At 40.4% G+C, this 24,463-nt stretch overlaps 1 protein-coding gene and 1 pseudogene across 2 annotated transcripts in view; both read left to right on the forward strand.

The window, feature by feature from the left end:
- top2b (DNA topoisomerase II beta) overlaps positions 1-24,463 on the forward strand; it is a 96,199-nt gene that overhangs the window by 19,704 nt on the left and 52,032 nt on the right. For both annotated transcript variants that reach the window (XM_028461155.1, XM_028461154.1), the window contains exons 7-14: positions 530-742; positions 3,332-3,505; positions 3,610-3,711; positions 3,850-3,987; positions 4,068-4,206; positions 7,991-8,148; positions 18,326-18,451; positions 18,556-18,666. In XM_028461155.1, coding sequence (XP_028316956.1) covers positions 530-742; positions 3,332-3,505; positions 3,610-3,711; positions 3,850-3,987; positions 4,068-4,206; positions 7,991-8,148; positions 18,326-18,451; positions 18,556-18,666 — 1,161 coding nt within the window. The remainder of the gene's footprint in view (positions 1-529; positions 743-3,331; positions 3,506-3,609; positions 3,712-3,849; positions 3,988-4,067; positions 4,207-7,990; positions 8,149-18,325; positions 18,452-18,555; positions 18,667-24,463) is intronic.
- Positions 13,644-13,761, forward strand: LOC114472701 (uncharacterized; annotated as a pseudogene).

Consider the following 24,463-nt stretch of genomic DNA (forward strand, 5'->3'; position numbering starts at 1 on the left):
CTAACATAGTATCATGGAGATTTGACACTATTTAGCATGTTTAGTGCAATTTTGGGAAGTTTAATGGCCAGGAAAGCCATCTCAAAAAGGAAATACGATGAAACATAATGGAAAAGTGTAAAATAATGCACAAGTTGATTTGACTGATTGATTCCTGCAGTGTCTATTCAAAGCCAATTTTTGTTCATATGCCTGATTACTGCTGTTTTACCCGTAAAGCATCTAAATATTAAAATTTAGTAACTACTGTTTTTTTAAGCATGGTGTGACATGGCCTTTCCTCAGGTAAGGTTTTGTGTATCACTGAACCCTCTCGGGAGCACCCTTTATACATTGTTGGCACCTTGTGTGACGGCGGGGAAATGGCTGATGAAGACTAAAAAGCACCCACTACCATAGAGGTGGGCTAAGTTGAGATGGGCTGCACATTTCTGGGTGAAAGAATATGGTGTTAAATGTATTTATGGAACAAGTGATGAGCTTGGAGGAAGATCCAGGTTTAACATTTTGTGTGTTTGACAATCCTCAGACGTGGCAGAACAACATGACCAAGACTTCGGACCCCAAGATCAAGTTCTTTGACGGAGAGGACTTCACCTCTGTGACATTCCAGCCCGACCTGTCCAAGTTTAAGATGGAAAAACTGGACAAAGACATTGTAGCACTCCTCACGCGCAGAGCATATGATGTAGCAGGCTCCTGCAAGGGAGTCAAAGTGATGCTGAATGGAAAGAAAGTCCCTGTAAGTCTTTGACGTCTCATTACACATTTTATCCTTTTGCATCACTTTCAGAGTTTAACCCCTGTTTGGAACACTCAAATTCACGTCAGCATTTAGAATGCTGACCAATCTGTGTGTGTGTTTTTCTGTTGACATTTTGTGTAATTTTTTTCATTCATTTTGTGTGTTTTTGTTGTCATTTTGTTTATGGAGTCATTCAGTGTGTTTTTGAGTTTTTTTTGTTTATAATTGTTGTCCTTTTATTTTTGTTTTGTCATCGTCGTGTGTTTCTGGAGTCTTTTTGTGCGTTTTTGTTGTCGTTTTGTATATTTTTCTGCCATTTCGTGTTTTTGGAGTAATCTTTGTTGTCTTTTTGTGTTTTTCTCTGTCATTACCACCACCAAGGAGGTTATCTTTCTGCCACTATATACAGTGGATATAAAAAGTCTACACATCCCTCTTCAAATCCCAGATTTTTGTGATGTCAAAAAAATGATACCAAGATGAATAATTTCACTACTTTTTCCACTTTTAATGTGACCTATAACCTGTACAATGCAATTGAAAAACAAACTGAAACCTTTAAAGGGGAAAAATAAAAAACTTAATATAACCTGGGTGCATAAATATGCACACCCTTAAACTAATACTTTGTTGCAGCACCTTTGGCTTTTCTTACAACACTCAGCCTTTTTGGGTAAGAGTCTATCAGTGTGGCACATCTTGACGTGCCACACTGCTCCAAATCTGACAGATTGCGAGGGCATCCCCTGTGCATAGCCATTTTCAGATCACCCCACAGATGTTCAATCAGATTCAGGTCTGGGCTATGGTTGGGCCATTCCAAAACCTCAGTCTTATTCTGGTGAAGCCATTCTTTTGTTGATTTGACTGTGTGCTTAGAGTCATTGTTGTGTTGAAAGTGAAAGTTCCTCTTCATCTTCAGCTTTCTTACAAAAGCCCGAAGGTTTTGTGCCAACACTGCCTGGTATTTTGAACTGTTCAGCTGGAACCCCAGTTCCAGCTGAAGAAAAACAGCCCCAAAGCATGATGCTGCAATCACCATGCTTCACTGTAGGTATGGTGTTCTTTTGGTGATGAGCAGTATTTTTTTGCGCCAAATGTACCTTTTGGAATTATGGCCAAAATTTCAACCTTCGTTTTATGGAACCATAACACATTTTTCCAAATGTGTTTGGGAGACTTCAAATGTGTTTTTGCAAAAGTAAGCCGGGCTTGGATGTTTTTCTTAGTAAGATAAGGCTTCCGTCTTGCCACCCTACTCCATAGCCCAGACATATGAAGAGGATGGGAGATTGTTGTCACATGTACTACACAGCCAGTACTTTCCAGAAATTCCTGCAGCTCCTTCAATGTTGCTGTAGGCCTCTTGGAAACCTCCCTGAAAAGTTTTCTTCTCGTCTTGTCATTTATTTTGGACGGATGTCCTGTTCTTGGTAAAGTCACTGTTGTGCCATATTTTCTCCACTTGATGATGACTGTCTTCACTGTGTTCCATGTTATATTTATTTCCTTGGAAATTCTTTTGTACTCACCTGACTGATATTTTTGAACAATGAGATCCCTCTAATGCTTTGGAAGGTCTCTGAGGACCATGGCTTGTGCTGGAAGACGTGGCTACAAAAATGTCAGGAAAAGCTACTAGAACAGCTGAACTTTATTTGGAGTTAATCAGAGACACTTTAAATGGTGACAGGTGTGTGCTGACTTTCATTTAACATGAGTTTGAATGTAATTGGTTAAATCTGAACACAGCCCCGTCCCAAGTCATAAGAGGGTGTGCACACTTTTGTAACCTCATTCTCTCAGTTTTTTATTTTTACTTCACCTCCCTGAAAGGTTTCAGTTTGTTTTTCAATTGCATTGTACAAGTTATAGGTCATTAAAGGTGGAAAAAGTGGTGATATCATTCATCTTGGTGGAATTTTTTTACATCACAAAAACCTGGCATTTGAACAGGGGTGTGTAGACTTTTTATATCCACTGTATCTGTTTGTTTTGTTTTCTTTGTGAACAAAATAAAACAAAAACTCAGTGACACATTTTGATGACATTTTCAGGAAATATTTTAATAAGATAAGGGATGATCCAAATTAATATCCCCAATTTGGAACAGTTTTAAAAATAATTTTATCAAAAACAATTTAAAAGTCATTTTGTGCATTTCTGGAGTTATATTAGACACTTTTGTTGTCGTTTTGGGTTTTTGAGTTATTTTACTGCTTGTTTAATACATTATTTTCCCACACAGTCAGATTTTGCTATGTTGCACCACAAATCCACACACTCAGATTTCCGTACACAAAGTCAGACCTGACGTGAGATCTGATCGTAGCGTACACTCGCGTCAGAATTGATAAATACTGATGCTTGCGTGAATTTGGTCAAACGCACATTGTACGCTCAGATCTGAACGTATGAACAGTTGATAAATGAGGGCCACAATGTGCAACAATTTTCTTTTAAGTGTATGAAATATTATTATTATTATTATTATTATTGACAGCCTGGCTTTCCTATAAAGTGCAGACTGTAATATTTGGTTGAGTCATTTAGACAATGCTATGTGTGTTCTTTCTGTCTCTGAAGGTTACCGGCTTCCGCAGCTATGTGGATTTGTATGTGAAGGATAAGCTGGATGAGACGGGCGTCGCCCTGAAGGTGGTGAATGAGATGGTGAACGATCGGTGGGAGGTGTGCCTCACTTTGAGCGAGAAGGGTTTCCAGCAAATCAGCTTTGTCAACAGCATCGCAACAACCAAGGTATCAGGAGGGCGAAGCCGGAAGTCAACGAGCAGCAGAGTTTGTATCTTAGTGTGTGTGTTTGTGCGCTCCTGCATGTGTGTGTGTGTGTGTGTGTGTGACAGGGAGGCAGACACATCGACTACGTGGTGGACCAGATTGTGGCCAAACTCATCGAAGTGGTGAAGAAGAAGAACAAAGCAGGCGTGTCTGTCAAACCTTTTCAGGTGACTTTATGGCAACATGATGATGCAACTCCAGCAAGATTATTTTTTAATGAATTGTTGAGGTTTCATTTGTTCAGACAACTGATCTTACAAAGTTGCATTGGAAACCAGCTGAGATATCCCTGTTTTTTGCTTTAGGTCAAAAACCACATCTGGGTTTTTGTCAATGCATTGATCGAGAATCCCAGCTTTGACTCCCAGACCAAGGAGAACATGACACTCCAGACCAAGAACTTTGGGTCCAGATGCCCTCTTTCAGAGAAGTTCATCAGGGCTGTAAGGCATCTCAGATCTTGCTTCAGGCGTTTTCTCATTAATCACTCCCATCAGTAAAGAACGTGTCCTCTTACTTGCAGGCGACAAACTGTGGGATCGTCGAGAGCATTTTGAACTGGGTCAAGTTCAAAGCTCAGACGCAGCTGAACAAGAAATGTTCCTCAGTGAAGTACAGCAAGATCAAAGGCATCCCCAAGCTGGACGACGCCAACGATGCTGGTGTGTGTGCATGTGTGCAGTAGAGCTACAAGGCTTCCTGTGTTTGTGTGCTAAAGTATTGGATATTGATGATATCAACCATAGTTCAGCTCTCCAAATACTTACATTTGGTTTATTGGTGCATTTAAATAGTGCTATAAAAAGTGTCACAAGTACTACTAGGACACTGAAAAATGTTGACGGGTATTCCGTGGTGTAGGGGTCCCTGGAGAAGGGGGTACACTCTCAAATTCTACCACTTTGTTTATAAACAATCTTAAAAAAATACCCTGTTTCTAAAACGGGCTGTTTGTTGCGATTGTGTTTTTTAAACAAAGTGGCAAAAGTTGAGTAGCCAATGTGCACATTGGTTATGTTTACATGAGAGCTGTAATTCCCCTTTAATTCAGAATGAAAATTAAATCATCTTTAAAAAGATTAAAAATGACCTTGTAAACTCCTAATTCAGAGTGAAAATGGCCATTCTGAATTAAACTTCAATCTGAATTAGGTGGCTGGTTTATACTGATTTTAATTCTGAATTGAATAATTCCTCAATCTTGTAAACATTCATTTCACTTTTAATTAATTACGGTCATTTTGTAGTGATGGTGCGCTGTGACGACATAATCCAGGATGGCCGCCCGAAGAAATCTTTGGCATTGTACTCGAACCAAGACTATTTATTTAATGATAGTATTAGAAGACATTGTTGTTTTGAAAATAGTGGATGGACAGAAGCATAAACATGCGGACATTCACACGGACTTATCACACACGGAATATCAGCAAACAAAACCGGCGTGGGTCGTCCGAAAGTTGTCCTTCTGTTCAAAATCTTGTAGATGGAGGTAGAGCAGCTGTTGCACTAACCACTGGCTTTGATTGGCCAAAGTACATCTTCTATCGTCCTTCACCTTCTCAGCTGAGCAAACTGAGACAGTATGTTATTGTCTAGCTGTTGCTTCAAAACTACAATCAAAATCAAAGTGAAAGTAGTTCGTATTATGTAGTCTTCTTTGTTGTAGCCGAAAAGAAAAGGTTTGTTTTTGTTTTTGTTTTGTTTTTTTAGTCCAATCAGAAGCCTTCCCAACCCCCAGACCTAAAGCAGAATTGAAAAAAAATAAATGTTTCTATGTAAACCTCAATTTGGATTTACTATTTTAATGTAAACACAAAGCACAACTCTCATTCTGAATAATTTATTCAAATTTTTAAAAAAAATCATACAATCATGGCCATTGTCAAATAGTTTCAGCTGCTTTATCTCAGGGAGGAACGATTATGGAATTACTAAACCAATACTAGCCCATTGACCAGTAACAGGCAATCATGCATTTTGATTCAACTATTTGATAATATTCTCTCACCTGGTAAGACCCACAATATTTTTCGGTCTACTTTTTCAGAAGTTACCCAAACTAGCAATGTACCTAAACTGACCTATTTTTTTGTTTCTCTATAATTATTATTATACATTATATTACGTATTTTTTTCTTTATTGGGTTTTACTTGTATTTTTAACATCAGAGTGCCACAATAATACATGTATAATAGCCTACTAAAGATGGAGTTGATGGACTGCCCGCGTGTGTCTGCAGGTTGTTTGTGGAGCTTGTGTGATATGAAACATTCAGATCGGGGTGGGTAAACTTTATGACCAGGGCCACAATAGGTTCTCAAATTTGACAGTGGGGCTAGGCCAAAAGCAGATGGAAGGAGCATTTACATTAACTTATATTTTTGAAAACTTATATATGAATAACTTAATATTTTTATATTAAACTCCATAACATAACATCTAAACTTGAGATGCTTCAGTCTGTCCTCTTTGCTGAAACTTTCCATGGCATTAAAATGTGTCCAAACACTAATTTTCCTCACCTTTACAGCATGTGTAGCACCAAATTTCTCACTCAGTCTTTGGTTCTCTGCCCACCATGCTGTGCCCCTAGTCTTCACTACATTAATCAATCAGGAACCGCTTAGATGAGAAATTAAAATGAATTGGTTCCTAGCTCTCATTGTTCACTTTAAAGAGCTATTAACTTAGCGACAGACACTTCCACTGATGACAGATAAGTGGAAAATAAGACTACACCTCTGCTAGTACTACTAGTTAGCTTTACATGCTAATAAGATGGAAGCGAAAAGCAAATTCAGGCTTCCCATTGGCTTTTGAAAATATTCCAACCAATCAGGGAGCTGGATTTGGTAAAACCCCTCCTACTTCCTGTGCATTTGGTCTTTTAGTGAATCGGTTTGCTATACTAATAGACTATAAACAGTCTGCTAGTACTACTAGTAAGAATTTTTACTTGTAGCACCGGTGAACAAAAATTTAGTTTTACTAGTAAATGTTTTTGGCACATTCGTGCACAAGTACCGGTAGATCTTACGAGTAGTAACACAAAATTGTCTACTAGTAGATAGTTTTGTGTTGCTAGAAGTACTAGTAAAGTTTTAAATTTTTTCTATATATTTTTAGTCTATTGTCTTTTGAGTTTTTGTGTTTTGGAGTCATTTGTTGCATATTTTTGTTGTCCTTTACTCTCATTTCTGTTAAGTTTTAGTTTTTTTTTAGTGTAACCCTCAGTTTAAGTATAAGTTACACAAATACCAGTAGTCTGAGTTTTTAGCTGAGTGTGGTGAATTAGCTCATTCTCTGTTTACTTACAGTATATATAAACCAGGCACCAGACAGAATAATATTTCAAAACACAAACTTTATTTTCCCTCTGGAGGTAACTTAAAGTAACCTTTTTGCAAAGCAGCAATGTAATTCAGCTTTCCCAAAATGTTAAACTAGTCAACAAAATAACAATACCTCAATCCCCACCAAGCGGTGGGATATTAAGTTTTTTTTCATATACTAGTTGTTGGGGCCCATACGGTGATTACTCACGGACACCACACGGTCCGAGGTGGGTTTCGCTGCTGAGGTCGGTCGGCATCCTGCTGCCACAGCAGTGTGCCGGATCAGCGGCGTGTGTCCTGGTGTTGGCATAGGGTTGGCCTGCAACCACGTCAGAAGGTGACCAGGTAAACTGCGGCGTGCGTACAGCCACGGATCAGCGCCGATTAGACGACCTGCGGTGTGCGTTTTGACACGGATCAACAGGTGCGCTTTGCCACGTCAGCAGGTGATCGGCGTCGTTACTATTTGTGTCCTGCCACGGCTCAGCAGGTGCTTTCTGCTATGTCACCACTTAAGTCCTCCACAGGTGCGCTTTTTTTCATCTCATAACCTGCTGCCTTTTAATACCTCCCCCGGCTCCTCCTACATCAGACACAGAGCCCCATGCGTTCTCTCATTGCGTGGCATTAACACCACAAACAAAGTGTAATGCATCACCATAGCACTACACTAGTTTTTAGTACTTTCCATATATATCTTATGCATAACTAATTGTGTGTATGTATTGACTATTTAAGCTCCAGGTTAGCTCCCTTTGTGACCTTTAATCACCACTTCAGTAATTCAGGATGGAGGCCGCAGCACACACAGATTTGTGCTCAGAAATAACATTCATGTGCAAGTTGCAACCCATGAACATTTCCCTGTGTCAGTGGGGAAATGCTCAAATATAGATATTATAGAAATGGATATTTCTGCAACGATCGTTGCTGAATTTTAATGACAGCGTTATATTTGTGTCCAAACAAAAGCTCCATTCATATGCTCACAAAGGCTTTTTTGTTTCATCAACAGGATCATTCACAATGTAAATGTGTTGGTGTGGAGTGAAATCTACCCTGTGCATTTCCCTCCCTCTGATATTCCTTTCCATATCTGTCTCTCAGGTGGCAAACACTCCTCAGAATGCACTCTCATCCTCACTGAGGGAGACTCAGCCAAGTCTCTAGCCGTGTCTGGGCTTGGAGTCCTGGGACGGGATCGTTACGGAGTCTTCCCTCTGAGAGGCAAAATCCTCAATGTGCGCGAGGCAACACACAAACAGGTGGGAGGCCTGAAATTGCACACATTTCTATGGTGAACATACAGAATTTCAGAGAAGCTTTTAGAAGACGACAACATGACAAACCTCACTCAAAAAGTAACTTTTGTGACTTTGTGGTTTATAAATGATCTTACCATGGTGAGGGAGTTTACAGGCACTGACGATCGAGCTATGGCTGTGGAAGCATTAATATACAATGCCGTGAATGAGTATTTTCCGCTTTCCTGATTCCTGATTATTTTTGCATATTTATCACACTTAAATGTTTCGGATCATCAAACCAATTTTATTATCTCACTAAGACAACCCAAATCAATATATTATGCATTTTCTAAATAATATTTTTTTTAATTTAAAAATCCAAAATTATTAATAATACTAATGCATTGGATTTTATATATCGCTTTTCATAGACACTCAAAGTGCTTTACATTGATGTGGATTATTATTTCACTCTACACACAGTGGTGGTAAGCTACTATTGTGGCCACAGCTGCCCTTGAGCAGACTGACAGAAGCAAGGCTGCCATAGTGCGGCACTCACTTACACACCACATTCATACTATGAAATGTGGTTATAGTGCCTTGCCTAAGGACACAACAGTGACTTGGACGACCCACTTGACCACTGAGCCATGGGCGTATGTTTTTTTTTTGTTAATCTCCAATAGTTCTTGGAACCCCAACAGCATAGTATTTCAGGTTTGTTTTCCTAAACCCGCCTGTTTTCCGAAGTTTTAGCCCTCTGAAAAGACACTTTCATGACCGTTCCTAAAAAAAAGGCCATTTTTGGACCTTCACGCATTTGCATGAGTATGCGTGTCTGTAGACGCTGACTCTCATTGACCGTGGATACCCTTGGTAGAGGGAAATACCGACTTTTTGGGGCCTCCAGCGGGTGCTGATACCTTGTTTGGCCCGATCGAGCATTTTGGATTTTGCAAAATCGATGGGAGAGACTTCCAGCCCCGCCAGCCATCACTCTACCCATTTCGCTTGGTACATGACCAGCAATGATAAAATCCAGCCCCTGGGTACTGAGAGGCTCTGCTGAGGGTAGTAAGAATTAAGGATGCAACGATCGATTGGCCGGCCGAGCGATCAGTGCTGATTTTCCCTTATTTTGCGAGATCGGCAGATCCTTGCATATGAAACTGATCTTTTCAGCCAATCTTTTCTATCTCCGCAAAGGTGTTAGTCATTCATAAAGGCAGCCACTGTCCTCTTCTGCTGTGAGATGACTGACAGGCAGGCCCCGCCCACCAGGTCACGTGTCCATGTGCGTGCATGTGCATGCCTCTGCTACACAGGATAACAACAACAGTCACTCGGAGCATGGTTAGCTTAGCATGTCTACAGTTCAGCAGTATTACACAAAAAAAGAGAGCAAAGCATTGCAATTTGCAATTTCTGCAATGCGGAAATAAGTCCTGGTGGAGCTGCAAACAAAACGCTACCTCATTTAAGAAACCACCAGTATGCAGCATTTGAAGCTAGCAATCAAGCTAAAGCTAGCGGAGCAAAGTGCAAGTGGTCCGCTGAGAGCGGTTATTTGTGAAAAGAGCAAAGCTACTACGAGGAAAATTATGGAGTTCACGGCTTGTGATATAAAGAAAAAGATGCCACTAATGAACAAGTGACTGTAATCTACCTATAAAAGCAAGGGAGGTCTGTGTGTGTGTGTGTGGAGCAAATATCTCCCCGACGCGGTGCGAGTTCGACCTGAAACTCGGTCAACGGGTTCCAAATACCCAGAGTGTGTGTATCTGTTTTTTTGGAGTAATTTGGTCATTTCAAAATGTTTATTTTAATTTTATTTCACTTCTGGACGGCTCTGAAATGAAACCTATTCAACTTTTGACCTCAGGGTACCATCTATATCTATTTCATAGCACAGCTCACTTTCGGTGCGTGCATGAGCTCCCGTGGACTTCTCTTTTCTATTTTGAGGAAAAATACTTTTTTACTGTTCTTTATTTGGTGATGACATTTCGAAACATTTATTTTCATGTTAGTTGGACCGTACGCTATTTAGACCGGACAGACCTCACCCGGAAGTTATTGACGGCAATGGCTGCTGTGTTGAAAGCTGCACATTTCTCAGCAGCGCGTGTGTGAGAGAACCAACGGAGGAGATTTGTGTCCAAGGTAGAGAGTCTCTCACACACACACACACACCGATCAGGCGCTCTTCGTCATCGATCACTGTCTACGTGTCTACGTGTGTACCACCATTTAGTCCGGTTACAGTCTGTGTCACGACACCCGTTCATTGGGTGGTAGTGACTGTAGTGTTGAGTCAGATCAGTAAACGGTGCTACATAGTGAAGCCGGCCTGATGATTACTGCAGCTTCACTCACGACACACCTGCCACTACACCTAACTACTGAAAATAGATGAGTTTAGTGAAAGTTAGGCAGGCACACACACACTAAACGACAACAAAAAAATATGAAAATGACTCGAAATACACAAAATGAAATATTTATACAAAAATTACACAAAACACAACACAGAAAAATACACCAAACGACAACAAAAACATGAAAATGACTCAAAACACACTAAACTAAATACTTATAATCCCACATGAATGCATACTTCCGACGGGCACTGTACATTACAGAAAAAAACACCAAACAAAAAAATATATAAAAACACATTTATCATGCGCATGTCTCAGAATTAAACCAGGGAAATTGCACACGCTATTTTACTTTGCACCTGCAAATATACCCCTTTATAATGCTACAGAGTATGTTGTTGTTGTTATTATGCTCATTATTAACAACTCTTCTTAAGCTACCACTATATACAGTAAATACATCCTTCCGACGGGCACTGTACTCGACTTCAAAAAAACATACATTTACAGAAAAATACAACAAAAATATGAAAATGGCTCAAAATACACAAAACTAAATATATATACAAAAAAAACACAAAATTACTCCTGAATCACAATGCAATAGCAACAAAAACAATAATTATATAAAAATACACATGACTCCAAAAAAACATACATTACAAAAAAATGTAAATAAAAACCAGCAAACATTTATGCACAAAAAAATATAAAAGTCATGAAGTCATGCACATGTCCCATAGAATTAAACCAGGAAAATTGCACCCACATTTTGCACCCGCCAATATACTCCTTATGCTCCCACATGAATACATACTTCCGACGGGCACTGTACTAGTAAGACTAAAAACATCTAACCTGTGCCATGTTCAATCTGTCATTACCTGTTGACTTATGAAAATGTTACACATGATGCACTTTAATATTTCTGTAGAATGTTTGACTTTTAGGAGCTTTTATATTGTATGCTGTTACAAGTTATTTTTAGATTTATATTTTTACATTTTAGAATCCACAAAGCTGATGTGTTTGGACATTTTTTATTTTTTATTTTCCACTACAAGGAAACTTAAAACTCAGGACACTTTATTGGTGGTTTAAGAAGTTTTTTTAGGTTGTCCTGTAGATTAATGTTTTATCATCTACCCCAAACCCTGTGATTTTCTTTATTTGTATAACCAGAACACTGCTATGCACACTGCTCCAAACAGGTCTGCAGTGTAACCTGTTTTTTTTAAAGTGTGAAAAATTAAAGACTAAAGGAAGTTGTTTAATTTAGTATTTTGAACACCAATATTCTAAACTTTTAATTTATATTTGAGATAACGACCTCATGTGCAGTTAAAACAACACATTTGTAATGGTATTAAATACAATTTATTTATTTTTTAAACTTGTGAGAACAAGTAAATGGTAACTAACTGTAATTCAAGTACAAATATTAAAAAACAAGTGGTATGTTTGTCAAACTATCAAATTACTTTAAAAAGAAAAAACTTTTGCTTCAAGTTTTTACATTCTTAAAAAAAAAAAAAAAAAAAAAAAAAAAATTACATTTATCTATCAAAGTGCCTCGTATGTTTTATGAAAATGAAGTGCAATCAACTTCCAATAATAATAATAATAATAATAATAATAAAGATTGAATTTAAGTAGCGCTTTTTTCAAGGAGACTCAAAGCGCTTCAATAAAATCATTATTCATTCATACCAATCATACCGGTGGTGGTAAGCTACATTGTAGCCACAGCTGCCCTGGGACATACTGACAGAAGTGAGGCTGCCATTCTGCACCTACGGCCCTTCTGACCACGACCAAAATTCATGCACAATTCATACTTATTCCTACGAGGGAATGTGGGTACAGTGCCTTGCCCAAGGACACAATGACAATGACATGGATAGAGTGGGATTTGAATTCCCAATCCTGCGGTTATTGGACGAGCATTGGTAGCAGTAGCTCAGTCCATAGAGACATGGATTGGAAACCGGAGGGTGGCCGGTTCAAGTCTTAATGCGGACCAAAAATACGGAAGTTGTTCTGGTAGCTGGAGAGGTGCCAGGGCACTTCTCGAGCACTGTTGAGGTGCCCGAGAGCAAGACACCAAACCCCAACACTGCTCTGGCGCACTCCCTTCATTGTAAAAGCAGCCCCACTCTGACATCTCTCCATTAATGCATGTCCTGTTTGTGCATGTGTGTGATTCGGGCCTATGTGTGTGAGAAGCATGTCCCTAAAATTAACAGAGTGCAATGTAATTTCCCTTTAGGGATTAATAAAGTAATTTAAAAAAAATGTCTAAAACTGAGAATTTTATGACTGAAGCTGCGGGCTCATCCATCATAGACACTGCATGCACTTGCATCGTGTGTGGAGAAAAGTGGCTTGAAAGCTATTTTGATGATCTCTGTGAAAAGCAGGTAAATAAGCAGAGGAGTACAGAAAGGTCCATCTGCAGGCTGTTTTGTTTTGGAGAGGGGAAATGTGATATATTCAACCAGAAAAGTGCATTTACTTGCTAAATAGGATGGACAAAATGAGACAAACATTGAGACAGAAGTTGTCATAAGTTGATATTCCACTCCTGCTGTGTAAAATATCATTAAAAAGGGCAGGAACTACACTGAACAAAAATATAAATGCAACAGTTTTGTTTTTGCTCCCATTTTTCATGAGATTAACTCAAATATCTAAAACATTTTCTATACACACAAGACATATTTCTCACAAACATTGTTCACAAATCTGTCTAAATCTATGTTAGTGAGCACTTCTCCTTTGAAGAGATAATCCATCTCACCTCACAGGTGTGGCATATCAAGATGCTGATGAGACAGCATGATTATTGCACAAGTGTGCCTTAGGTTGGCCACAATTAAAGGCCGCTCTAAAAATTTCAGTTTAATCACACAGCACAATGCCACAGATGTCGCAAGTTCTGTGGAAGGGTGCAATTGGCATGCTGACTGCAGGAATGTGCACCAGAGCTGTTGCCCATGAATTGAATGTTCATTTGTCTACCATAAGCTGTCTCCAAAGGCATTTCAGAGAATTTGGCAGTACATCCAACCGGCCTTACAACCGCAGACCACGTGTAACCACACCAGCCCAGAATCTCCACATCCAACATTTTGTGGCCATACCAGCCTGTCATTGCCCGATCCCGTTAGATCTCGGAAGCTAAGCAGGTCTGGGCCTGGTTAGTAGTTGGATGGGAGACCACTGAGAATTCCAGGTGCCACAGTGGGGTGGCAGTCACCCAGTGGTATCTGTCATTGTGCCCTTGGGCAAGGCACTTCACCTACATTGCCTAGTATGAATGTAGTGTGTGAGTGAGTGTTGGTGGTGGTCGGAGGGGCCGATGGTGCACTATGGCAGCCTCGCTTCCGTTAGTCTGCCCCAGGGCAGCTGTGGCTACAATAGTAGTTTACCACCACTAAGTGTGGAGTGAAAGAATAATGCCTTAATTCTGTAAAGCGACTTTGAGTGTCTATGATAAAGCGCTATATAAAACTGATGCATTATTATTATTATTATTATTTTCACCTCCATGATCGTCTGAGACCAGCCACCTGGACAGCTGCTGCAACTGTTGGTTTGCATAGTCAAGGAATTTCTGCACAAACTGTCAGAAACTGTCTCAGGGAAACTCATCTGCATGCTCGTCATCTTCATCAAGGTCTAGACCTGACTGCAGAAAACAAATAAATCTTCTGTAATTGTCAACTCTTTCATCCACACATGCATGTGTTCATGGTCCCCCAAAAAAGCTCTTCAGTGACAACGGTGGAGAATTCAATAATGAAGAGTTCAGGGACACGGCAGAAAACTTCAATGTCGAGATCAGGACAACAGCAGGATACAATCCTTGGAGCAACAGGCTGTTGGAACGACAAAATCAGATACTGACAAACATCGTCCAGAAAATGAAACTGGAAAAAAGTTGTGACTGGTGCACTGCCCTGGACTGGGCTTTAATGGCTAAGAACTTTATGCACAGTGTTCGTGGTTATAGCCCTCATCAACTGGTGTTTGGTCAAAATCCTAACCTTCCTTCTGTACTGGTGGATGAACTGCCTGCACTGGAGGGCACTACAGTGAGTACAAGGGTAGGAGAACACATATCAGCTTTGCATGCCTCGAGGAAGGCTTTCACTGAAGTTGAATGTTCAGAGAGGATAGGAAGGGCATTACGAAAACAGCACAGATACACAGATGAAAAATATGAGACAGGAGAAAAGGTTTACTTTAAACAAGGAGATGGTGCCAGGACCAGTAGTGGTGATTGGTCTGGATCAGAATCAGAATCAACTTTACTGACCAAGTAATGTATGTTATACACACGAGGAATTTGACTTGGTGAACTGTGCTCTCTCTAATAGTGTAAACATTAAATAATAACAATCAACTAAAAAAAAAATAATAAAAAATATAAACATAACTATAAACAGCAGTTAGACTAATATGTGCAAAACTAAATAAAATAACAATAACAAGATTATAATAATAATAAAATATAATAATAAGGTAATAGTGCAGTAGTGCATTGATGAGTAGTGCAGGTGAACATTTAAATTAAATAATATGTACATGAACATTGTCAGTGACAGATTGATCCAGGGTTGTTATGTTTAGTTCCATGGCTATTTCACAGAAAGAGGTCTGACACTCTTTGACTGGTTAGTGTTGATCAGAGTGACAGCCTGGGGGAAGAAACTGTTTTTATTGCGCATTGTTTTGGTGTACAGTGATCTGTAGCATCTGCCGGAGGGGAGGCGTTTAAACAGATTGTGTGCAGGGTGTGAGTGGTCTGCAATGATGCTACCTGCCCGTTTCCTGACCCTGGACAGGTATAAGTCTTGGATGGAGGGCAGATCGACGCCAATGATCTTTTCTGCATTCCTGATTATCCTTTGTAGTCTGTTTGTCTAGTTTGGTTGCAGATCCAAACCAGACTGTGATGGAGGTGCACAGAACAGACTGAATGATGGAGGTGTAGAACATGATCAGCAGCTCCTGGGGCAGGTTGAACTTCCTCAGCTGACGCAGAAAGTACATCCTCTGCTGTGCTTTTTTTTGGTTGTGTCTATGTGGGAGGTCCACTTCAGGTCCTGTGAGATTGTGGATCCCAGGAACATGAAAGAGTCCACGGAAGCCACTTTGCTATTCAGAATGGTAAGGGGGGGAGTAGGGGGGATTTCTCCTGAAGTCCACCGTCATCTCCACAGTCTTGAGCGGGTTCAGTTCCAGATGGTTCTGACTACCAGAGAGCCAGCTGTTCCACCTCCCGTCTGAAGGCAGACTCGTCCCCATTCCGGATGAGACCGATGACAGTGGTGTCGTCTGCAAACTTCAGCAGTTTCACAGAGGGCTCCCCTGAGGTGCAGTCATTGGTGTAGAGGGAGAATAGAAGTGGGGAGAGAACACACCCCTGGGGGCGCCAGTGCTGAGTGACCGGGTGCTGGATGTGATGCTTTCCAGCCTTACTTGCTGCTTTGTTTTAGCTTCTCAGTGTAGCACCTCTTGGCTACTCTGATCTGGATATGGATATGGAGCTGTTGTGTTTGTAAGACATGGAGGTCCTCTTTTTAGTTAAAGGTACAGTCTGCAACTCTTATAAAAGTGACTTTTTGTCAGGGCAAGAGAGCAGCGGGGATGGAGTGGGAGAGAGGAATCTGAAAGTTGCGGACGGCATCTTTAACCCCTCAAGGGACTTAACAAGGTACATACACAGATTCAGGACAGGCACACTACACAAGATGATGTTCACACAAACAGTTGTGACACGGATACTCTACACAGAGCATCATGTAACTCAGATAATGAACAAAACACAGGCAGTGACCACAAACAGGACAGTGACGGAGAGGGAAACACGAGTGAAGGTGTAACTCAAACTGATGGAACTCAAATGGGTCACAATGTCTGTGATATTCCTGTCCCTGCTGCTAATGTGAAGCAAAAATAGGACAGATTGTTACTTTTATGAAAAGAGATGAAAGTTTACCATGTAAAACTAAAGTACTCAGTAGAGCAGGTAAAGCCACGGGAGGCTATAAAAACTGGGATAATGTGCAGCATCTTGACCCTGATGGCAGTACTGGAATAAAAGAGGCAGTTGACATGTCATGTGTACTAAATTTTAACAGTGAATCGGCTGTCAGGGAGGCTGATGTACTTAAAACCAAAGACTTTGATGCAGCCAAACAAGCAGAGATGGAAAGCTGGCAAAATAATAATGTTTTTGAAGAGCCTGAAAATACAGGCCAAAAATGTATCTCCACTAGGTGGGTCTGTAGTCTCAAAGAAACTTACAATGGTTTTGAACCCAAACCCAGACTTGTAGCCAGGGGGTTTGAAGAACTTAATCTAAAAGATCTACAAAAGGATTCACCAACATGTGCTTCTTTGAATCTCGAAGGCTTAGGCTTAGTGTAATTTGTCAAAATCACTGGAATGTCCATTCTATGGACATCGAGTCTGCCTTTTTGCAGGGTATGGACTTGTTGAGGGATGTTTATGTCCGTCCTCCACCAGAAGCTGGATGTAAAAGGGTTCTTTGGAAACTAAAGAAATGTGTTAATGGCCTTGCTGATGCATATCTGTATCGGTACAACCCAGCAGTATTTTATTGGCTGGATGATCAAAGCACAGTGACAGGTGCACTTGCATGTCATGTAGATGATTTTCTTTGGGTAGACGCACCAAACTTTTCAGAAAATGTGATTCCACAACTGAAGTCTGCTTCCAAGTGGGATGTGAGGAAGATGACAATTTCTGTTATTTAGGAATGGATATTGAAACTGCTAATGACTCTGTACAGTTGTGTCAGTACAGCTACATTGAAAGTCTGCACCACATTCACTTGCAGCCAGCCCGTGCTCTACAAAGGGATGCTCCTCTTGATGAAACAGAAAAAGAACAACTCGGATCAAAAATAGGACTGAGTTGCAAAACTGACTAGACCTGATGTAATGTTTGAATCTTGTTGTCTGGCATCTAGTCTGAAGAATGCTACTGTGCAATGAATTAATGATGCCAATGAGCTTGTCTGTAAACTTAAAGCTAAAAAAGTGACTGAAATTTTGACATTTGGGAAAATATGATGCTTTAAACCTGACTGTTTTCAGTGATGCTTCATTTGAAAATCTTCCTGATGGAGGTATGTAAGGGGGCATGTTGATCACCCTCATGGTAAAAAGAGGAAAATTTTCTCCTCTTTGCTGGCAATCCAAGAGAATTAGACGAGTGGTACGAAGCCCTCTTGCTGGAGAGACTCTTGCCATGTCGGATGGAATAGACAATGCTGTGTTTTGTTTTTCCCCCGCTCTTCTCTCAATTTTATTATATATGTTTTATATATGTATGTTTGTACTGTATGTTTATATATGTGTACATAAATATTAATATATTGTTCCTTTTCTCCACATATTTGTCTATTATTAATTATTAATTATTATTGTCTCTTCCCCTCGCCCTCTAATGTCACTATACCATTATTATTATTATTATTATTATTATATCACACATGCACACACTCACAATTACTGTATTATAATGTATAAGATTTGTAAATACTGTATATGGTCTATGGCATTTTTTCTGTAATTGTCTCGTTGTGTGGTATGTGCCAAAAAAAATGTATGATATATAAAAAAAAACATGCCAATAACATGCATCACTAATATAAACTTCGTTAAAAAAAAAGTCTTATTGGCTTGATTTTTCCCCTTGTGTGAAAAGATGGGTGTCACAACAAATGAGTGTTTATCGTTTTTGATTTGTTTTGTTGGTTTTTTTTTTGTTCACAGATTATGGAAAATGCAGAGATCAACAATATCATCAAAATTGTTGGGCTCCAGTACAAAAAGAGCTACGATGACTCGGAGTCCCTGAGGAGTCTGCGCTATGGAAAGATCATGATCATGACTGATCAGGTTTGCTGCTGCAGCGTTCTTACCGCTCCCTCCCTCCCTCACACCTGAAATGGGATTTAGTCGTTCAGAGTGCAGCCGTAACTTTTTTCCTTATTTTGTTGTAGGATCAAGATGGCTCCCACATTAAAGGCCTGCTCATCAACTTCTTCCACCACAACTGGCCCTCCCTCCTCAAACACACATTCCTGGAGGAGTTTATCACACCAATCGTCAAAGTAAGATGGACATGCATGTAAAATGCCTAACAATGTAGATACAACTATTAACTCCAACACCAGTAAATAAAATAAAAAATAAGATCGAACTAGTAGATTTTTTGTTATTTCATTATAAGTTATTGAGTAAAATTTTGTTGGATGTTGGATGCCCACACCAGCTCGGTCGTAACATTGGCGACATTCACCTGCATCAAAATGCTTGGCATGTTGTAGAGCTACAATACTTCCTCAAGGTCCTCGAATTCCTGGATTATTAAAAAAAAAATAAAAAATTGAAATTGATGTTTTTCTTCTTCGAAAGCTTTGTTTATTTAAGAAAAAATTTGAATTAACATTTCTTTTTTTTTTTTTAATTCTTTTTATTAAAGATTTTGAACATTTTAACTGAACAACAAACAAGCAATATTATTATTAATAATAATAATAAAATAAATAAATAATTTTAAATATATATATATATATATATAAATTAAAAAAAAAACAAACAAAAAAAAAGGGGGGGGACAGGCCATTCAATCATTCGCGATCACACATTTGTGTGAACCTTTCATAGTACCCCAGAAATGGAACCCATGTCAAATGAAAATCATCCACCTTCACTTATAATTCAAATTTGATTTTTTGCAATTGAACGTGCTTCATAACATCATGTAACAAATTGTTATAGGTTGGAGGGCTTTTTTTTTCAATTTAGTAATATCAGTCTTCTTGATAACACTGAAATAAATTTGAATTGTTTTCTGCTTGTTAATAAGATTAACAGTTACTGGGGGTACTCCAAAAAGTGCGAACACAGGGTCAGGCTGTAACTGTATTCCACAAATATCAGACATTAATTCAAAAAATTTAGTCCAGTACGCTGTTATGTTTGGACAGTTCCAAAAAGTGTGAGCTAGTGAAGCCTGTTCTTGGCCGCACAGATCACAAGCCGTGTTCACCGAATGGAACATTTTGGAAAGCCGTACTTTGGAGAGGTGTAGCCTGTGCAGAACTTTGAATTGGAGCAGTCCATGACGAGCACAGACTGAAGATGAGTGGACGTTTTCTTGAGCATTAGTCCACTGAGATACAGTAATATTTATTCCAATGTCCTGTTGCCAAGCTTCTTTTCGGTGATCGAGTGAAGGCATGTATTCCATATCTGACAGTTCGTTACATATTTTAGTAATGGACCCTTTTTTCAACGGATCTTTTAAAATTATAGTATTCATGTCTGAGCTGGGGGGCTGAGTAGGAAAAGACGGAAATACTGATCTGACAAAACTGCGGATTTGTAAATATTTTAAAAAATCTGCATTAGCAATTTGGTATTTCTGACACAGCTGATCAAAATATGCAAACACATTTTCGAAAAACAAATCCTGTATCGATTGTATTCCTTTGACTTTCCATTGAGAAAAAGCAGCTTCACGAAGTGCTGGATTGAACTCATGATTAAGTATAATCGGGGTGAGTACTGAAATATCTTGCCATTTAAAATGTTTTCTAATTTGATACCAAGTTTTCATAGTACGAGACACTACAAGATTTTTGATTTTAAGAGTTGTAGTTCTTAAGGAAGAGTAAATCAATGCTTGTAACGAGGTAGTATGACAACTCTGACTCTCCATCTCAACCCAGTCAGCCCCCCTTGCGTTACACCAGAAGGACAGAGATCGAATATTACACGACCAGTTGTAGAATCTGAAGCGAGGCAATCTCATTCCACCAAGTTCCCTTGGTCTTTGTAAAAAATCTTTAACTCACTCAGTGCTCCCGACGAGATATCTCGTCATTTCAAATCCAAACGCTCAGCACCATTGACGAGAAACTCGTCATTTGCGTTTTTTCACGGGGATTACTAGAAAACACCCTGGCGGAGGTCCCTCATCAATATCTAAGCTGTGGGATGTTGTAGTGACCAACTCTGCCCTGACGATGGCAGTGGTGCACCTTTAGATGAGAGATTAGCCACTGATGCTACCATTAGCTGGGGAGGAGAAACAGGAACGAGTGAGATTATGGCACTATGAAGTGATATTGTGACGTATCCAGCAGCTCACAGCTCCACATACTAACACAGAACATGTGTGGACCTGAGTAGATTATTGATGATTTTGTGATCGTGAGATAAAACCATCAACTAACCGGGCTAAACGGGTCATTGCTGCATGTCGGGAGGAAGAGGAAGTTACGTCTGTGTGCAGACTGACGGGAGGGAAAGTTGGAGGAATGCCAAAATACAGTAAGAAATCCATTCAACTCTGACATAGACAGCAAAATAATAATAATTTTGCCATCAAAAGCCCGGTCTCAGTTTTTTTTTCTTTTATGTTTTATATAAGGAAACAATGTTCAGATGTTAGAGTAGTCACTAAAGTAAAAAAGTCACTGACAGGGTTTTTTTTTACAAAAAGGCTTTTTTCTCAGTTTTTTGCTCTGAAACTGAAGATCTGTGTAAAACTTGCTCTATTCAGTGGCTGATTACAAAAGAACGGAACAAGCCAGAAACAAATGTTTTTTTTTTTCTCATGACAGTAGAGGCTTCAATCTTTCAGAATCTGGTGTCAGATTTCTTTAAAATCAGTCAAAATGCTTAAAAACGGCTGGCACTGAGGGGGGTAGAAAATTTGAAAATGGCTGGCACTGAATGAGTTAATCCTTGGAGTCATTTTGTTCCAGATGAATTGGGAAATTAAACTGTCCAGTTTTGTAAAAAAAAAAAGGCTTTGGTACTAAAAATTGGTATACATTGAAATAAAAATAAGAATTTTGGTAGAATATCCATTCTTACTATGTTAATTCTACCCGCCAGAGAAACTGGAAGGTTATTCCAATTGTCCAAATTCTGTTTTGTTTGTTCATACATTGTCGAGAAATTTTGTTTAAAAGGCCAGAAAATTCTTAAAATGAGCTGATATTGTAAATGGATAGGATCTAAGTATGGTATTAGATTGCTGGCCTGAGCGGCTAATCAGAAAGAGAACACTTTTAGAGAAGTTAGTTCTATATTCTGATATAAGTCCAAAATCTTTTAAAATGGACATAACTGGGAGAGATTCTTTAGCCTTTGACACGTACAACAATAGATCGTCAGCGTATAATGAAACCTTATGTTCTGTTGTTCCCCTAAATATGTTAGTGTATCCTTTAATAGTTCTTAATGTAATGGCCAATGGCTCGATTGCTAAGGCAAATAACAAAGGTGATAACGGACAGCCCTGTCTAGTTGAGCGCCCTAGAGGGAAGTAAGACGAGTTCAAACCATTAGTTTGAACAGACGCCTGTGGTCGGTCATATAATGATTTAATTAAAGATACAAAACTGCGACCAAATCCAAACCTTGACAGGGTCGAGAAGAGATAATCCCACTCAACCCTGTCGAAGGCCTTCTCCGCGTCCAGGGAGAGCAACAACTCCTGATTTTGTTTATCTGATTCTGAGTATAAATAATATTCATTAGGGTTCTTACATTAAAAAACAATTGTCTGTCCTTTACAAACCCCGTCTGATCTGGAGATATTTAACATTTCTAATTAATTAATGAATCTATATGTTGGCACCGAATGCACAATTGGTTTTGGCGACAAAAATGCATTTTCTTTTTCTCCTATGCATAATGCGTATGTAATAAAAAGATAAATGTATTTTTTTCTTAAAAAGGAAAGAATTTGGTTGGTATTAAACAATGAATTTTATTTTCTGTTTTAAAAATTGCATTTTTGGGCCGGCTGGCGGCGGGGGTCGCCTCCTGGGCTGCTGGGGGATGTGGCTGGTGCCTGGTTCCGCTTGTGCTCCGTACGGCCGGCATGGTTCGGGGGGTTGCCGCGGGGTGTCTTCGGTTGTGCTGCTCGGCGCGTCCCTGGGGCCCGCAGTGCCGCATGCCCGTCTGCGCCATCTACCCTCTTCGGTGGCCCGCCACGCGGATGGACCGGGCTCCTACCAGACAGGCCTCCTACATGGGCATTTCACATCACTCACTCCCAGCTGGTTTGGCTGGTTGCTGCGGGATCTCTCCGGGCGGTGCCGGCCTGGTGGGGCGTGGGGGTGCCCCTTCCCTACGGGTGGGGCTTGGTGCTTATCTCGTCTCCTGGTTGCCGTGGTGACGCGCCTTGCGGCGTGTGGGTCTGGGGTGGCCTGCCGCGCTGGTGTAGGGGGTTCGCGCGCTGGGGGGTTGGGGCGGGGCTCTTTGCTGGGGGCTCTAGCTGTTCCGGTGGTTAAGGTCGGTATCGGCCTCTTGGGCTTTCTAGGGCTCATCGCGCGGGCGGCATCAAGGAAAGACTATCTGGCGCGCTCTGGGGTGCCTGGTCGGTGTGCCTGGGGGCCGGCGGGGCAACTTGCAACATCCCCTTGGTGCCGTCGGCGACTATGGGCGTGATCGCTGTCCCTGGGGGCGCTGCTCTTGGTGCTGCTTCCGTTCCGGGTCCTTCTGGCCTGGGGTCTGGTCCCTGCTGGCACTGGGCCCGTCGGCGGGTGCCCGCTGGCTGCCTGTTCGGCGCGGCTCTGGCTGTCTGCTGGGCGTGTGCCTTGGCTCCGCTGCTGAGGTATCGGGCGGGGGGCTCTCTGGGCCCTCCCCTCGGGGGTTGGGTGCTTGAGTGTGGGTGGGTGGGATGTTGGGGTTGGGGTCGGTGGCGGGATGCACTGGGTGCTCAGCTGCTTGGGGCTTCCTCGGATGTGTTCCTCGGGATCTTGGGGGCGTCTGGGGAGTTGCTCGGTCGTGGGGGGGTGGCCTGGGGCTCCCTGGCCCCCACTCTTTCTGCTGGCCTGGCTGCATCTGCGGGCCCGGGGCAGTTCCTGGGTTTGCGGTAGCGGTTTTTTGCACATATACTGGTATACGATGCACTGGCACGCCTTGGGATGTGGGATAAAACTCATACTGGGCTTAATTTTAGACACTTTAATCCCAAATACCTGCTTTAGATACTACCACTCACTCATTCCCCCTGTCCACAGCCACCACCATTATAGTTAAGCTTCGCACTTGTCACTATACTGGCTTGATTACACAACATAATAAGCACATTATATTCTACAACTTCACATCTCACCCTCACTGGAAAACAATCTATTCTTCCCCACCTTTTCTATTTCCTACCTTGAGTTTCTCCTCCCTGCTCCCTTTCCCCTCCCCCTCCCTCTCCACTTAGGTGTAACACTGCTCTCCCTTTTTATATCCTCCCTATAATAAAAGATTTCTTACCCATCCTTAGGGAGGGCTGGTGATGGTCACAATTAAGCAATAAAATAAATCAATTTATTTTATTGCAATAACAAAACATGCATTGCTGTCTCATAATGATTGCACTTCTTGTAGTGTTGACCTTTGCCAGCATGTGCAGACAAGAGAAAAAAAAATTGCATTTTAATTTTGGTTGCAAAGAGGCACAATATTTCCAGTAAATTTACACGGGAGTTAAAGTTCAGGAATTTCTGGAATATTTGAAAATGTATGCTTTTCATTAGAATTAATTTTAGAAAATAACCAGAAATTGGATGTGATTGTAAATAACTGTATCATATCCAAACATAAGTATTAAAATCCAGTTGCAAAATCCCGGGTATTTTCAAATTTGGAAACTTTCCATGGAAAATAATGGGGAATTTACAAAACTAAAGTTTGGCCCTTATCAGGGATGTTAAATACAATTGAGAAAATGTATATCGGTATCAGTTATTTACAACTACTTAAAATTTTGTGTTCATTCCAATAAATAATGTACATGAGAAGGAGACCTGGGCGATTGATCGATTTTTTATTTATTTTTTTAAATTTTTTGTAGATTAATTCAATTTTTTTGTTGCGGACGATTTAAAA

This window comes from Gouania willdenowi, chromosome 11 (assembly GCF_900634775.1).
Source record: "Gouania willdenowi chromosome 11, fGouWil2.1, whole genome shotgun sequence".
Taxonomy (NCBI): Eukaryota; Metazoa; Chordata; class Actinopteri; order Blenniiformes; family Gobiesocidae; genus Gouania; species Gouania willdenowi.